Consider the following 18,449-nt stretch of genomic DNA (forward strand, 5'->3'; position numbering starts at 1 on the left):
ACTTGTGTCCTGGCTGAGAATTTGAGCTGAATGCTGAGCAGTCTCCCCGAACCACCTTGTTCAAACCTCAAATTCTGCCACAAATTTAACAAGCTGCTAGCCTTAAGCAAGATCTCATTGTCTTAACCTCCGTCAGTCAGCTATAATATGGGTTTAATACCAGCACACCTCCAAGGATAGGGTAAGGACTGCAGCACTATTGATAAGAGCAGCCATCGCTCTAACTGCACCAAGACTTCAGGGCAAGAGTGCCCTGAATGTGCCACCAAGGAGGACATCTTTGCCATGTTGGTTCCCTGGACGCATCAGATGAGCACAGCCCAACTGGTGTGGCTGTGCATTCGGCTCATCTGTTCCGATTAGGCTCTGCACTGTGGAAAACGAGCAGTGTAAAAAGCACTTTGGAAATGGAAGCATCGTTTTGTCACTTGAGCCATTTAGCTGTGCTGCTTACGCTAAAGGACATATTTTAAATCTAATGATTATACATAATAAATTACTGGCTGGTTTGGAAATAAGTAAACCTCAAGATACTTTCATTATGGAACTCTCTGGGGAAGTTAAACACAGCAAATAACCCAGAAACAGCACTTGAACAAATTATGCTTTTTTAACCACTCTCTGTATACTTTAGAAAGTAGTCCTACTTGCCGTCTAAGAGGCAGCGCTGCAACTTTGCAGGAAATACAGGGCACTAAATCCAACAACTATATTTTGGCAAAGTCCGGGGACAAAATGGATGGTGCCAGTTGGCAGATGCATGGTTGCAGAGAGAGAAAATGGAATTGTGAACAGTAGGACCAAAATGTGTGGTTTTGCTTTTTTTTGCTTTGGCTCTCTGCAAAGCCAAGTGTCTGGACCAAACTGGTCCTCTGCATCATTTTGAGCAGGTTAGGATGAAAGGTGCTGACTTGGAGCTTAACCAGTATCCAAACAACCCTTGCCTTGAGACACTGCCAGTCCCATTCCATTGACAAAAGACACATATTTTGGATCATATAACAGTGGACTAGGAAGGTATGTCCAGTTTGGATACTAAAGTAGGGATGGGAAACTTGTAGCCCTTCACCATCCCTGACCATTGACCATGATGGGTGGGAATGATGGAAGCGGGATGGGCAGGGCAGGACTCCAAAGCCCTCCCAATGGACCATCCCAATGGTTGCAGCTGAACAGAGGAAGTAACATCAGATCTCATGTAAGTGCACAGACAGTTCTGCAGTAATTTGAGCAAGCACAGTGTAAAATTGGCCCACTTGCCCGAGAAGCTGCAGAAGCTCAGAGCTTAAATTTACACATGGGTCTATACATAGGAAGCATCAGAATGGCCCACAGAAATCTCGCCGGTAAGATTAATTACCGGTATGCTTGTGCAAATCTGAGCAAGTAATATTGACTCTTACCACTCCAAAAATAACCAAAACCCTGTTCATCTAATCAATGTTACTACCCCAGAAGTTACAATTCTGACTGACCAGTAACGGAAATAACTTCATCAAGAAGAAAACCAACAAAATGTGGCTACAGAACAGCTTTGACACATTTTACTGCCGTTGCCTCTGTCTACTTCTGAAACAACACTTCCTCATTCAGACCATTAGTGGTATCCTGCAATGAGTGCCGGGGACCAACTGCACATGAAATATTGCTAAAGTATCTAGGATTAATTGGCGATTTTAGAAAGTTCTGTTTATTCAACCAAACCCTTTTACAGATTTCATTTTAGTAAAAAGTGATAGTTGTTTGGGACTCGACATAACCCCAACAGGCATGCAGAGACAATGCAGTTTGCTCGTTATGCACATGCTTTGGGATCGTTTATTTTAATGCTTTCAAATAAATATGTTCCATGCAGCACACCGCAATAAATAAGGAGCAGCAATGTTCGTATAGTACATCCATTCATAATGTAAGTCACCATGTGAAACACCACATCTAAAAGTCTCTGGCCCAGTCCCATGTTGCGAAGCGCACCACATCTGTACCCAATCATATCTGACTTCATATGGATTTAATAGGACTGTGCCAGAAACGCACGTGAGCCCAAGTTTATTCAGGAGTTCCTAGCTAGTTACTGCAGCTACTAAAGGATTTAAAAGGCAACAACTGAACCCGCTTGGGCTTGATTTGTCCTCTCATTCGTAAACTTCTCAAAAAGAAATATGAAGCATGAAAACGCTCTGGATATTTTCAGACTGCTTGAAGCACAACGCGATTAATATGGAGAAATCGGAACCCTGGGAAATGCTGGCAGCAACACTGGCATGGAAAGCCACAACAATACTGACTTGACACGGAACATGACTGCAATCGACGGAGGGCAGGTGGCTACAAAAGGAAGGACACCTTTCTCTCTTCTAGGCAGAGATCTCCATGGTTCCTTCTTCTTCGCTGTCTGCTCTGTTGGCACGGATTTCCACCAGAGTCCGGGCAAATCGGGTCCACTCATCGTTGTGCGGTATAGCAAGCTGCAAGAATTAAACAGACAATGGCGTGGAGAAATTAAGACTGTGGACAAAGGGAGGTCTTAAGCCACACTGTTTTGAGAGTCATTTGTTATTCTGTTTACAGCAGCCCTCTTGGAGGAATGATGCAACTGGGTGTTTTATAAAAATCTATGATGGGGTATGTTAACAGCCAGTTGAACAGTTCTGTTGTTGTTTTTCTTAGGCTAGCCTAAAGATGTTGCTAAAATACTATTCCAAGCATCCTGCCTACTGCTGGCTAGGGCTGATCAGCAATATAGTACAGCATCTGGAGGACCACTGGTTAGCCCCTCCTGTTTTAGGGTGATACTAGATAGATAGATAGATAGATGGCTAGATATAGGATAAAAATGCTGTAGGGCAATGAAACGAACACAGCATATTTTATCATGTTAACAAATGGCAGAATCCAACCAAATGCTATCGATACCTTTAAAACCAACGAAAGCCTTTTCTAGTTGATGTAGGCAAGCCTATTTAGACTTTCAAACATTAAGCATTTATTTATGCCATTTATAAACCATGTTTCGCCACAACATGATCTCATCAGCCTTGGACTGAGATGTGCTCTCTATGTTTATGCATCGCAGTAATGACGGCACTGAATCAGGCTGGCCTAGCTTCCCTGCTGTCTGAGAGTGTTGGTTTGGAAGGAGATGTCTCACTACAGTAGAAGACCATGACAAATCAGGGATGAGGAAGCTGTGGCTTTCCGGATGTTGGGCTACAACTCCCACCATCCCTGCCCATTAGCCATGTTGGCTGGGGCTAATGGGAGGTGGAGTCCAATGGGAGGGCCACAGGCTCCCTATCTCTGCTGTAAGCTAAGGTCAGAATGTTATAATAGCAGCAACTGGACACGACCAGGGTGATTCTACACTGCAGTTAGAATGGAACTCCAGGATGGGTTACACATGTTAAAAATGTATGCCCCATGTCGTATGTCTGAAATCATTATGTAGCGAGATTTGAGGGGGGGCAGGGGGGCATTTTTGCTCTGGCCTGTTTCTAAGTACAGCTACAGAAAAGGTATATAATAAAAATGCTAAGCATTTCTGCAGCAAGCAAATATTATGCAAACTGATCAGAATTTCTCCTCCCACCCCTTAACACTGAAAATACCTGGTAAAATTGTTCCTTTTTTCGTTTTATTCTTATGAAGACAGGACAAAAGTATGCTCCAAGCGGGATATGTATTTCAAATGGAATGGATGCTAGGGTGCTTTAGTGATACCACGAGTCAATCCCACCCCACCCCCCACCCCAGAATCCATTCTAGCCGAATCTAGTATTGCAATTTTTGACAGATAATGCAAAACAAGATTGAAACAATCACCAGACTGCTTCCTCTATGTACATTTTCATAGACTCCGACCCTAGAAACCGGCAACATGAATTTAAATTAACCATGCACATTTTTACACCTCCGTAAAGTCTGTAATCTCTCGCTGGATGCTGTAGGAGAAAGTAACTGTTAAAAGAAATTATGCAACGTAGATGGCTGGAAAGGAACTTCTTTCAAGGCAGGAAGCAGTGTGACTGCCATTGAGCATCTGGGGTATGTGTCCCATTACTGCCAGTGAGCCATAAAACCATGCAATGCTTTTATGCACCTTTAATATAGAGATACATCTCTGCAAATTTGTACTACAAGTGCAGAAGGAAGGATCTGTCCATTTCAGTTGTCTCCATTTTCCCAATCTTAAATTCAGTTCTCCACATTTGGCAACAATTTCTAATTTCTTTTTCTTTAAATCCATATGAGAATTCATCGGCATCTTAGTGCAAATTTATCCTAGAAAACAAATTTTTATACGCAGTTCAATGGACAACAAGCAATTTCCCCTAATATAATGCACTTGTGTATGCTATTTTCATTAATATCTTCCTTTTTATGCACACTTCCCCCTAATACATGCATTTTTGTAAACAGTGTTGGGTTGGAGAGCTGCATCACAAAGTTCGGGTAAAAATGTGAATTTTGAAAGATGGCTGTTTTTTGTTTTTTTTTTGGTTCACATCATTTTGGAAAGTGGAATTTTGATAGATTTTGGCTTTAAATGTGTACCTAATTCAATTTCTCCTGTTTTGGCACAAAAACTGCTTTGGTCACCTCTGTTGGAAGAGAGGGGAAATGTGTCCCTATTGATTCTCCTTGACCTTCCCTACCATTGACCATTGTATCCCTCTGGAGCCTCTATCCGAGTTGGGGGTGGGTGGCACTGCTTTGTCATGATTCTACTCCTGCTTGGATGGTTGTTTCAAGAGGGGGGTGCTTGGGGAGTGCTCCTCCGCCCCATGGAGCCTTTAACATGGGGTTCCCCAGGGTTCAATTTTTATCTCCCGTGCAGTTTAACTTCTACATGGAACCACCAAGTGGGATCGTCTATAGAGTTTTGGAGTACATTGTCAGCAGTATGCCGATGACAATCAGCTCTACCTCTCCCTTACATCTGCAGGTGAGGCAGTGGAAGTGCTGGACCAGTGTCTTGCCTCGGTAATGGACTGGATGAGAGCCAACAAACTGAAACTCAATCCAGATAAGACTGAGACACTGTTAGTGGGTGGTTCCCTATGGGAGGTGGCCTGCTCTTGGAGCAAGTATGTAGCTTGGGGTACTCTTTTAAAGGTATAGTGTGCCTGCTGCCACAGTCACTTCAAGAGACAAATTACCAGGGTTGGGTACCACTGTACCGCCTTCAACCTCCATCCATATCCTTGCACATCATTTTACAAAAATGAATGTCAGAGAGGTGCCATTTGGATTTTATGTATTTGCATGCACACACACACACACACACACACACACATTCTTTCTTTATCTGAAGCCTGTAATGCAGATTCACTAAAATTTCCATCTTGGGGTTCTCATTTTTATATATTCCATTCTAAATTATGTTTGGCTTCTAGAGAGCTAGTTAAAAATATTTTGTAAAGCTGGCTAATTAAGGACCGCAAAAAAAAGAGTTTGGGTTAATTTTAGCTTGGTTCCTCCAACAGCATCAGCTAGGCAAATGGTTATAATGACTAAGATGAGGCTTCAAAATAAAGACCAAGTGTGGTTTATCAACATCCTTATAATCTTTCAATTTAACAGAAGCATTTTAGGAAAGAACAGAAAAACCCTATCTCAGGAGTGCATTTAACTGTTTACTCCAAGCACAGCTTTTGCCATCCTGAAGTTGTCTGCACACAAACCATAAGAAATGCATTTGATATGGAACGAGTTTTGTTGCAAACAGTTTTGCATGTAAAGATTTCTTCACGATTCAGTCATGCAAGGAACTAGACAACAGGGTAAGTAGGAACTGGATTCTAGAATGATACTGTCAAATACCCGATTTATAACACATACATGAGTGAATGACCAAACAATTTAAGTTAAATGCTTTAAGTTTCTTCCTTCCTCAGTAGCATGTTTGGGATTTTAAGGGAAGCAGGAAAATGTTATGTTGAACTAATAAACCTATCTCAGTCTGGCTGCTGCTTTAGGTTATTTTAATTGATTAATTGATTGGTTGGTTGGTTGGTTGGTTGGTTTATAGGTCATTCTTCCTACCAAAGGAGACCAGAGCAGCAGAGACACCTGTAATTAAAAATAAAATAAATATATATTTAAAACATTTAAAATTGTTATAAATACCGGTAGCTTAAAACAATAGAATCATAGAATTGTAGGATTGTACATCTACAACTAATTTAAGACCAGTTACAACCAAATCATGTGTTTGGACAGGCCTGCCGTAAACAGAACAGTTTTCAGCAAGCATCCAAAAGAGGACAATGATATTGCCAGCCTAATGTCAATAGGCAGGGAGTTCCAAATTTCAGGTGCTGTCACTCTAAAGCAGGCACAGGCAAACTCTGCCCCTCCAGATGTTTTGAGACTACAATTCCCATCATCCCTGACCACTGGTCCGGTTAGCTAGGGATGATGGGAATTGTAGTTCCAAAACATCTGGAGGGGCGGAGTTTGCCTATGCCTGCTCTAAAGGAATGACTCCTTACAAGTAAAGAGCAGGTGTTACTTGGCACTTGTACAACTGCTGCAGATCGAATAAACTGAATTAAGTAAATCCATTCAGTAAACCGGTCCCAAGCCATTAAAGTAGCAACCTGAATTTAGCCTGGTAGCAAACTAGCAGCCATGCAGGTGTAATACTCTGGCAGATTCTAATTCCTAACCTGAAAGCCTGGTGATCCACCCTATTCACTTCCCAGAGCAAAAGAAAAAGACTTTGTCAATCACCTTGAACTCTGGCAAATGGCAAAATCACTCCTACCTAGAGAAGACCTAGCTAGAGCTGCTCTCATTGACATTTCCCCTCCACTGGGCATGAGTAACTTGCCCCATTTATTTATTTCTTGAATTTATATTGCAATCTTTCCCCCCAAGGAACTCAAGATGGCATACTTGGTTCTTCCCATCCTTGTTTGATCCCAACAACTCTGTGAAGTAGGTTAGGCAGAGAGGCAGTGACCGCCCCAAGGTCACCCAAGTGAGCTTCACTGCCGAGGAGGGATTTGAACCCCTGTCTCTCAGGTCCTAGTCCGAGACTCTAACCACTATCAACCCACTGGCTCTCAAGGGCACTACAAGCATAACTCAGTCAGTCTGGTTCCAACCCGGCAAAGCTTCCCTGTACGGATTCATTTAGAGTGTTGTAGAGAGAAAACCAGACAGATGCTCAAATCAAGACAAAGAAAAAGAAGTATCCTATAGGCACAGCCGTATTAAAAATAGATAATTAAAATTTACAAAAGGATTAAACATTGCATGAAGACAATCCTAACTGCAACACTCCTTCCCAAATCTTACACAGAAGACGAACCCAGTAAGGAAAAAGTTTCCATATTAGAAATCCATATAGCTTTCTTTCTCCCTATGGGGTCTGCTCGCGCATATATATATAATATTATATATGAGCACACACCTTTTCTGGCTTTGATCCTGCGGTAGTATCAAAACTCCTTCATTATTTTTCTTTATATATAGTCTGAAAAAGTCTGTATTTTTCCAGGCAACTCCCAATGCCACACACATGGCTGGAAACAAAGTGGGAGGTAATCTGAAAGGGGGGGGGGAGGAAGGCCACCAAAGTAACCGAAAGCACCCTGTTCACATAGCTGGAGTACCACTGCGCTTAACTCTTCAGAGAGCCGAGCATCATTGCTAACAATGGATGAAACCACCGGCGAGAGGTTGAAGCCAGAAACCTGCATGCAGATGATTTTAATCAGCTCTGTGTATATACTGGTGTGCTTAACTGAAGGGGTGGGATACCACAGACGGGCTAAAGACTGTCTCCGTTCAACACACAGCAGGTATCGCAGGAACTGTACAAAGTCCCCCCCCCCCTTCCATAAAGTTCATTTGTGGGTTTTCATCTTGATTAACCCCCGCTGCGAACTGTGTCTCTTTGCACTGTTCAGGGGCGGCCGTTACAGATCACAGGAGTTGCAGCAGCAAAGATAAGAAACCGCAGGATCCCTACAGGCGCACGCACCAGATTTTTTTCCACTGGCGAAACACACAGAGCTAAAAGTTCAGGCGCACCTCAGACGAAACCTTCAAAATTGAAAAGTTTGGTGCTAATCCTTAAGAGATAAGGGTTGGGAACATGTGACCTTCCAGTTCTCAGTACATTGCATGTCCCCTCAACCCTGGGAGGGATGGAGACCAACCTCTGGAGGTCCACAAGTTCCTGCTTAGATAATGTTGAGCAAATTATCAAGTTGGCCAAACCGCCTACCGTGTTGAGAACTGCACTAACATTTCCCCCTCGTTTTTCACAGCACCATCTTCATTATTGGCTTGAGCTTGATGGTTCTGTGTCTCACTCCAATCCAACCCTTCCCACAAACATTTTACACCAAAGAAAGTCCAGGCACCCATGCCGACTCCAAAGCTTCACCAGCCTCGGGAAATCCAATCTACAGATCATTCGGCCTAATTGGCTTGGAGCAGAAAGGAAAAATACCAAGGGGAGGGCTATTACCTTCCGTGGGTGGTAAGGGCTAAGAACAACCTTGAAGAGAGGACTTTGTATTCTGTTTGTACTTTTTGTAGCAGTTTTTGGGTTATTTATTTATTTGCTTTAGCTTTCTATATCTTACTGCATTGTGAAAAGAACTCCAACACGTAACAGTCCACCCTGCATACTAAACTGGCAGTGGTTCTGTTTAAGGGTTAGTCGGGCTCCAGCAAAAATAACAAAACGCCTTGTGACACCTTCAACACTCGCAAATGTATTATAGTATACACACCTGCAGACTGGAATCCACTTTGTCAGAGGTGTAAATCTCAGTTGACAGAAGAGATGTTGCTAGGGCTGAACATAGGGTGTTGCCTTATACCAAGTCAGCCCATTGATCCATCTCGCTCAGTATTATCTACACTGACTGGCTGCAGCTCTCCAGGGTTTCAGAAATAGGACATTTCCAGTACTAACGGGAAATGCCAGGATTTGAACCTGCAACCTTCTGCATGCAAAGCAGATGCTCTACCACTGATCTGTGGCTCTTTCCCAAGGGAGCCAAGCCACAAATCTTGAACTACATTAAGTGTTTCCGGGTGGGAAATAAATAGAAGGGGAAACTGAACTGGGAGGTGATCCAGGTTCCTGGTAGGATATTAATTTGGGGCAACGCATACGTTTAAGATCTGTAATAAATGTGGTTAAATGAAGAGAACTGGACTGATGTGGAGCAGGATCAGTTGGGGGTGTTAATTGAAACTGAATAAATTAAAGAGATACTGATTTGGAAGGATTTGAGGTGGGGTACAAATTAATCAAATAATTTTATCTGGGATGGTTCCAATGAGAAACTAGTTAGCTGGCTTTCTGTGTATTAATTTAGTTATGAATGTATGCTTCCTTTTATATTGACACTGATTCTATTATTATTTATTGTATGCTGTCCTGAGACATCATCTACGGGTAGAATACAAATTCCAAAAAGACATACAAATAAATGCCTAACATGAGGTACCTCTTTTTTATTTTTTAAAACAGGTGGCTGGCTCTGAAAATTGATGTCTCAAGAGCTGTTTTCCGAAAGGTTGCAAGCGTCACAGGCTCTCGCTGTCTGCTACGGAAAGGCAAAGAACTGCATGGCTGGCATGAGGAATGTATGGATCTTTTGCTTTTTTTAAAAGCCACCAAACCTGTGTACTTGCGGTCTGCTGGATCACAGCCAAAGCGCCTGCAAATACCATAAAATTATAGTTCAAATATGTCGTTTCCGCTTTTCTACGGAGCAAATTAATGTCCTGAACTCTTCCGTAATGTGCTGCAATTTTAGGCTAACCGGCTCCTTATCAAGACATGCATTCCATTGCGCCATACATTTTATACAACACACAACTTCACCAACCATTAAGGAAAAAGCATTTTAACACCATAATTAAGTCCTCCCTCACAACCAAGGTTGCTATTGAAAGTGACAGGCTCAAACCACAGAAGAATCATAAAGATGATTAATTATACAAACGAATTCTTGTTTTAGAAGATATTCCTCCAGAAAACATATGCTGGTACTAGTAAGGAGGAGAGCATGCCTGTTCAGCTGAATTTCACAAACAAGAACACCATTACATTAATGTGATATCGCTTTAACCCATATTGGCACTGAACTTTTTTTTTTAACTCAATTCCCTGTAGCACAGGGAAATAGCTGTAACAATTTCCTAGTCAAGCTGATCTCACTGTGTGTATACTGGGGGGGGGGGGAATGTTCTTGGGAAATAGGTTTACTTCCCTCCTCATTCTGGCTAAATTTGTTATTTTAAATGCACTATTTCATGGTTCCTTATTAAGATGCTGCACAATGTTAATGATGCTATATTACTTTTAAAAGTGCATTTTCCTTCTTCCACATTAAGATGTTGTACAGTACAGTATTAGGAAATTCTGTACAGCTTCTCCCTCCCGACCCCCACTGCCCCTGGGAGAATATTTGCTTATGAAGCAGGGTGCTGTGCTAGAAGGTTGTCCTGTGTTTTGCTACAACCACACCTAGGCTACGGACCGGTTCAACACGTCGTCCAGCTTTCTTATAGACAGATACTGCAGATCACTCAATAGACAGGGGGATGCCCATCCTCATGTTTAGATGACTGTAATGTGTTCTCTGTGGGGTTTCCCTTATAGCTGGTGCAGAGCATGCAGCTGATGTAGAATCTCATGGCCTGGGTGACAAGCAGCACCAATTCCTGGGAGCATACTCAGCCAGTTTTAAGCTCTTGTAATTTAACATAAAAATCCCTAAACTACTCTGGATCTCAGGTTAGAAATACCAATTTTCTCTTCATTGCCCATTAAGATAAAAAATGGAACCTGGTAGCCGTGGCCTGATGATTACTGCCTTAAGGGGACACAGAGGCAGTCGTCCCTGTCCCCCACCCCACCCCACTGGTAGCTGCCCCAGTGTTATGGAGTGGGGGCTCCTTGCTGAAAGGCCTCATCTGTACTGGCATTCCACTGGCTTGCACAAAACATTCATCTCCCATATTAAATGGCATCGTTTTAACAGAATTCTCCCGTTGCCTCTTTTAATAACGGTTGTTGATATTTTAATGTAGCGTGACTTTGCAAATGGCTTAGAAGACTATGTTTGGCCTTAAGCAACATATACATTAATTTAGCAAATTTAGAAACTGCTTCACCAACCACAAAAAGGGTGCACAAGACAAAATACAAATAAATACGAATTCTAAAAACAGTAAAATGATTCCTACAAACAAACAACCCTACCAATCTACAATTAACTAAATGATAAGTATCATTATCAATTGTTAATAACAATACTAACAATACTTTATTGAGTAACTCTGAATAAAGGCTTTATTCATGGCAGCAGCTCATTCCCCCCTTTGCTGTTACCACTGCTGTTGATGCTGCTCACTCACCCAGAGAATTGAAAGCAGAGGAACAAGAGGCTGCCCCTTCCCATTGGTGCAGGCGAGAGAGAAAGGGCTGGTGAGCAGCAAGTAGCTGTTGTCGCCTTTTATTGGTTTGCCTGACTCAGGGTCAGCCTAAGACATTTTGCTTCCTGAGGCAAAGGACAAGGGGTGTGCCGTCTCCAATCCAGGTTCAAGTGTTGACTGGGCCGGCTGTTGAATCTTATTTCAATGCTCACGACGAGGCAAAATCGTCCGTCGTACCTGAGGCAGCAGGCAGGGGTGCCGTCTTTTCGGGGCCCTGGGTGCTCAGGGACCCACAAAAAAGCCCTCAATATTCCACAGCCAATATTGGCTCCGTTGGGTCCTCCCGCTGCCCCTCTGACAGACTGTCGCAGCTGCAGCAAGCCCCACTGGGATGCTGGGAGGAGCCCCGGCCACCCCCCAAAAGGCCCAGGGGAGGGTCTGCTGCGGCTGCAACGGGCTCCGTCGGGCCCTCCCACTGCAGTAGCGGGCCTTAATATATACACATATCACAATTCATCACACACATCTCCAGAATGGGCAGGAAGCAAGTTAAACCACTTTTAAGTGCACGTATTTCATTTTAGATTAAGAGTGTAGCTGAAGACACAGCTTTTATTCCTGTTGGTGTATAAACTGATGTGTACAATAAAGACCTCAAAGACTGTATGGTAACACAAATTAAGGAATATCGTAATGAGAAACACAAGGATTTAGGGTGATAATTACTGGGCTTTGCCCTACTTACACCGGCTTACCCCCTACTGGGGCTACCAAAGCCAAAGATTTTATCACTCTAGTAATCAGCAATGGGTGATGGCCTTCATAAAACACAGTAATTAAACTGACTGATTTTTCAAACCTGGGCATTTTTTTCATTAAGGAGTTCTTTTTAAGCCACTCTTTTTTTTCTTTTTTCTTTTTAAAAAGGCACACTGTATACATCAGTCACTATTTCTCTACTAAATGCCAACATTTGGAAACAAAACTGATCAACACACTGTTTCCCAAGCGATCATTACACAAGCCGGGGTTGGGAGAATCAATCACTGAGTGGTCCCGCAATGGTGACAGGAGAGCTCTATATATTTCTTTTTTTTTTAATAAAAAAAATCAAATATAGGATTTAGACAAAGTGTACATACAACGAACATGTACAAAGGAGGAGGAGGGGCTTTGTCACAAATGTAATACCTTCTTTGAAAACAGTGTAAGCAAATGAGTGGCTCTGTGTTCTGGGGCTCAGACACCAACTCTGCCTTGCACTCAGTTTTTTTAGGCAGGTTACTTGTCCTTTGTTGTGGCAGCCATTTTGTGGCAAGCCATGGCATTATTAATGTATAGCCATTTTGTGGTGGTACCCACAAATGTTTTTCAAATTTCCAAATGTGACAACGAGCCCCCAAATTTTGGCAACCCTTGAAATGCAGTACATTCCTGACAGGCAACAGTTATGTACAACGTTGTATTTTTCTTGCATTAATATAGATGCTGGATGAACTGCCAGAAGTGCAAATGGCATCAGTACACCTCTCTAGAGCATTACACAGAGAGAGCATTCGTTGGTACCATTATACCAGGCATAGACAAACTCAGCCCTCCAGATGTTTTGGGACTAAAACTCCCATCATCCCTAGCTAACAGGACAAGTGGTCAGGGATGATGGGAGTTGTAGTCCCAAAACACCTGGAGGGCTGAGTTTGCCTATGCCTGCTTTATACCAACATGTCTATGGCAAGTGAAGCAAGTGGCTGGAGACACTGAAACTAAAGTATATTTCAGGTATCTGAGTGGCACTACTCGTAATTTGTTGAATGAGTGCTAGTATTTCCCAATATTCTTCCTAGGAGACCATACCAGTTATACTGCAGTATTAAATTTGTAGTGTTATAATTCTCTGCAATGTAACATCCAATTGCGAATTGTCTCTGAGTAACATTACTAAAAGACAACACAATCCTAACCAGGTCTACTTTGAAGTCAGCCCTATTGAATTTTATGGGGACTACTCCCAGGTACGTGCAATTAGGATCATGGCCCACATTTTCTAACACAATTTCTAACCTATTTGGTATGCTGATACATCAGATATATATATATATACACACACACACCATATATATATATATATATATATATATATATATATATATATATATATATTCAGTGTCTAGTCAGGCTATTGCCACAGACTACTAAGAACTTCTACAGAAGCTTCAGTTAAATGCCCGTGTGCAGATAACACCCAACCGCTTGGCCAGCTTCAATTGATTACATTGGGGATGGCTCCAGGGAGGTTCTTAGGAAATTATGTCCATCATTGCTAGATAATATGAACAAGAGTAACCTCTGTGGGCCATCACAGAAGCATTTAGAGTTGAATTAAGTGCTCTCTTACAGCTGAATCTGGCTATTAAATCATCAAGGCATGTGAATATCTCTATGCTCAGAGGTGAATAGCTTAACACTCATTTTTACTACTTATGACATATCATGACAACAGTAGGTGGCAAGTTTTGGGGTGCTGCTTTCTATAATGCTCCAAATAACAGAGGTGGTCTACAGATGCAGAAAAGATAATATTTCAAATGGATTTTTCTTAGATATATTCTTGTTCAACTGGATACACTTAAAAATAACGGAGATATTTCATTTCTATTTTGTCAAATAATCAATAACCTGCTCTTTCAGCTCATCATACATGTGAACGTGTGTGTGTGTGTGTGTGTGTACAATATATATATTGTTGTCCCTTGGACATGTGTATATAACTCACATTCATTCTAATGGGCGGAATGTACAAGCGTAAGAGAGAAAATAGACCCCTGGCTGTGAAAATAAATGTGTTCAGTTATTTTCAGAGATGATGCTGAAATCTAACAGCTAAAAAATGTAGATGCTGTAAAAAAACTTTATCAGAAAATGAAAATATTAATGTTATTTTAAACTTGCTAGTCATGGGCTGTACAATTTGCTCGTGTCTCTTCTGTTTGCGGTGTCATAAAATGAATGTCGGCATCCATTTAATAAACAGGATGGAATAAACAAGGTCAAACCCTGACCCACGTGGAAATCAAAGGAAGCAAAGCTGCCACTTGTGGAGGTGCAGAGTAACCTTATGCAAATAGTGCCATCCAATTTTAGCCAGGGCACCAAACCAGTCAGCAATTCTGCATGGCCTGGGAGGTGATCTCATGGAGTATGCTATCTATAAGACCAGGGGTCAGCAACCTTTTTCAGCTGTGGGCCGGTCTACCGTCCCTCAGACCTTGTTGGGGGGGGCGGACTATATTTTGAAGAGAGAGAAAATGAACGAATTCCTATGCCCCACAAAAAACCCAGAGATGCATTTTAAATAACAGGACACATTCTACTCATGTAAAAACACGCTGATTCCTGGACAGTCTGTGGGCCGGTCTGAGAAGGCGATTGTGCCGCATCCGGCCCCCGGGCCTTAGGTTGCCTACCCCTGTATAAGACCCATTTCTTTGTTCCTCTTCTCTGTTCCATACTGTGGACAATTATATTGTGGATTATGGGAAAACAGGAGCATCGGTGTTTGGGTGATTACTCACTTGTGGCTAAACCAGTGTTACATGTATGAAGCATGGGTCCATGTACTTCCTTCCTCCAGTCTCTTCCGCTGGCATGGCCATGAGGAGACCGGAAGCACCTACTGCCATTTTCAACTCGCCACAGTTTGTTGTTTTCTCTGAATCTCAATAAACTCTGAAGAGTTTTAAACTATGAATCGTCAAAAAAAAAAAAAAAAAACACCCAAGATCAAACTGTGGCTACTGCTTCTGCCTTCTTCGAATAAACGACAATTTAACGGCCGTTCTCAGATTGGACAAAGCGACACAGTATGCTTAGTTTGAAATAGAATTGGTTGGTTCCAATCTCCAAGCCAGGTCAGAAACTCCCATGCTTTTAGCATGCAATTACAAATTCATACATATGCACATTAAAATAAATAAATCAAAAAAGGGATAAGGAGAATTTCAGAATCCCAAAGCATGCAAGACTAAATTAATAAACCTGGTTTGCATAGAATATGCATTCTCTTCTAACAAGTATGCATTTTAATTATGTCATTAGGGCATATATGTAGGGTTCCACAAGAAATGAATGAGGCATTTGTTCTGCACCCCAACCCTGCTAAGCAACAAGTTGACAAACACCTTTGTTTCTGTTGCCACCTGTTCATCTCTCAGCCCTCACCCATCTTGGAAAAGAGGTACTTAGGTTGCAGTTGCCATCAATCCAGGAGATGTGTTCCTCCATCTCCTCCAGGTCAGCTTGTAGATATGCAACCGGAAAATATATCCAATCCTCAAAGGAGATATGGAATAGCTGAGACTGAAGGAAAGGGAAACAGGGATCTAACATAAATGGTTCTGGGTCTCCCTAGTGAAAGGAGAAAGTGTGGAATGTCTCTCAGCAGAATTCATTCCACAAATCACCTAATCCAAGAAGGATATATTAAGCTCAATGTATGATATAGGCAATTTTAAATCACCTGACATACTACCTCTGGTTTTTTCAGATTGGGATCATTGTCCATTCTGCTTCTGATGTGGGGGTGGAGGGAAGCCAAGAAATGGATGGCTAATCTGGAAGAGATGAACAAAATACTCCAAATATCTTGCTGTATGATATGTCAAAGAGACATATTTACAGCCTGTCTAGACTACAGACAATAGGCGAGAACAGACTATATTGTCAACGCAGGTATTTCTAGCGTCTGTCAAATCACTCAGAAACAGAACACACACACACACACACACACACACACACACACTATAATAAATAAATAAAACATGCTGTCCTGCCAGTGCCGCGGCAGAAATTTGAGTGTAATGACTTTAGACAGTTTAGCAATTATGGTAACGATACAGCAAGATGTTTCTGCAGTCATTTGCGAGCAAGAGCGACTCCCGCAAAAGCACACGCCAGCCAAAAATGTGAGTCATGCGCAAGTAATTTTGCTATGGGCCATAAAAATCACTTTGTGTGAGTTAAAGCTAAATCTGTATGTGCTACATAATGTTTCCCTACTGTGGGGAGATGGAGATCCCAGTATCCTATCACAGATAATGACAAAAAACAAATTCCGTCTATAAAAGCTGATTGCTCCGCAAGTCACCCCTCAACTGTTCCAGGAATTGTAATGCAGACGCTACGTTTTGTGCTGCATTCAGCAACAAAGGGGCACATTCCATCAAGCACACACCATACTGACATCAATTTAGTCAGATTTTAGTAGGGTGGTGGTGGTTCAGAACAGCCTTGCAACACACTATATTCAGCCTGCTAATTTCCATCACATCTACTCTTCACCCCATAGGCTTCCACTGTTCCTTTCTAGCCCACCATTTCAGATTTTCTTGTATCAATACCCCATGTGCTCGTTTAGGCAACTATATCATGGACTGATTTGTTCTCTTGTCTACATGAAAGTTGAGAGCCAGTGTAACACAGTTAAGCTAAGATAGTGCGCTGTAAGCCAAGAAGCCTTAGGACCAGTGGGTTTTTTTTCCAGCTGGAGAATGCCAGAGCACAGCTCCAGTACCTCTCAGGTGGGCACTGTGGCGGCCCAGTGCTCCCTTCACCTGCTTCTCAACTCTACATACTTCCGAGAAGCCCAAAACAAAAGCCCAAATCAAAACGGAAGCAGCCAAGCATGTTTGAATCTACCGTATTTTTTGCTCCATAAGACACACTTTTTTCCTCCTGAAAAGTAAGGGGAAATACCTGTGCGTCTTATGGAGCGAATGATGGTCCCTGGAGCTGAATTGCCCAGGGGCCAAAAGCAGATTGTGCTTTTTATTTTACAAAGAGAAAGGGGAGTGTTGAAAGGACCCCGCTCAGCAGCTGATCAGCAAGAGATCGGGAGAGAGATAAGAGTCCCGGCTCCCTTTCAGCCATGCCCTCCTTTGTTGAATGTGCTGCAGAGGGAGGTTGTTTGTTTCCCCAGGACATGTGACTGGCTGATTAGATTATCTGTCTGCAAACAGTAGAAATGGCTCCCTTTCCTTAAGATTTTTTTCAGAAATGTGAGTTAAACCCCATAAAAATGGGGCTTTTCCTCTTTGCTTTTCCCCCTTTGCAAAAGGAGCTTTGCTTTTCCCCCTTTGCAAAAAAAGCTGCAAAACCTTTAGCTGATCCTAAAAAAAACAAACCAGGGCTTTTCCCTTTGCAAAAAAGTTGCAAAACCTTTAGCTGATCCTCAAAAAACAAAAAAAAATAAAACCCAGGGCTTTTCCCTTTGCAAAAAAGCTGCAAAACCTTTAGCTGATCCTAAAAAAAGGCCTTTTGCCTTTGCAAAAACAGCTGCAAAACTTTTAGCTGATCCTTAAAAATAACCAAAAACAAAAAAAACAAAAACAAAAAAAACACCCAGGGCTTTTAGAGGAGGAAAACCAGAAAAATATTTTTTCCCTTGTTTCCTCCTCTAAAAATGAGGTGTGCCCTATGGTCCGGTGCGTCCAATGGAGCGAAAAATACGGTACACTTTCTTTTTTAGATCTAGCTCCTAGCTGTGACGGGTCAAGCTACGGGGTGGGGCCAATTCATATTTCCTTTTCTTCAATCCATCTCCCATGTAGTGGTGGTGGGCTTGTTTTGAAAACAAAACAAAAACATTGAAAGTACAGTGGTACCTCGGGTTACAAACGCTTCGGGCTACAAACACTTTGGGTTGCAAACTCCACTATCCCGGAAGTACCTCAGGTTGAGAACTTTGCCCCAGGATGAGAACGGAAATTACACAACGCTGGCAGCGGGAGGCCCCATTAGTGAAAGCGCGCCTCAGGTTAAGAATGGTTTTGGGTTAAGAACCGACCTCTGGAATGAATTAAGTTCGTAACCCAAGGTACCACTGTACTAAAATATTAACAAAAACTAAAATAAGTTGCAGAGCTGCCTCTAACAGGGTGGTGACTCAGCCCTCCCAGAAGCTTGAAGTCGGCGGTGGGCTTTGAGCGTCCAGCTAGGCCTCTACTGTTGCACATGTGTGTTTGTGCGAGGGCCCTTTT

General features: G+C 42.3%; 1 protein-coding gene across 6 annotated transcripts in view; it reads right to left on the bottom strand.

The window, feature by feature from the left end:
* Positions 1-1,667: 1,667 nt before the first annotated feature.
* The window catches only part of DYNC1I1 (dynein cytoplasmic 1 intermediate chain 1), a 190,089-nt gene continuing 173,307 nt past the window's right edge, over positions 1,668-18,449 (bottom strand). For all 6 annotated transcript variants that reach the window (XM_033165245.1, XM_033165251.1, XM_033165249.1 and 3 more), the window contains one exon: positions 1,668-2,468. In XM_033165245.1, coding sequence (XP_033021136.1) covers positions 2,358-2,468 — 111 coding nt within the window. In that variant the 3' untranslated portion in view covers positions 1,668-2,357. The remainder of the gene's footprint in view (positions 2,469-18,449) is intronic.

Source organism: Lacerta agilis, chromosome 12, assembly GCF_009819535.1.
Source record: "Lacerta agilis isolate rLacAgi1 chromosome 12, rLacAgi1.pri, whole genome shotgun sequence".
NCBI lineage: Eukaryota > Metazoa > Chordata > Lepidosauria > Squamata > Lacertidae > Lacerta > Lacerta agilis.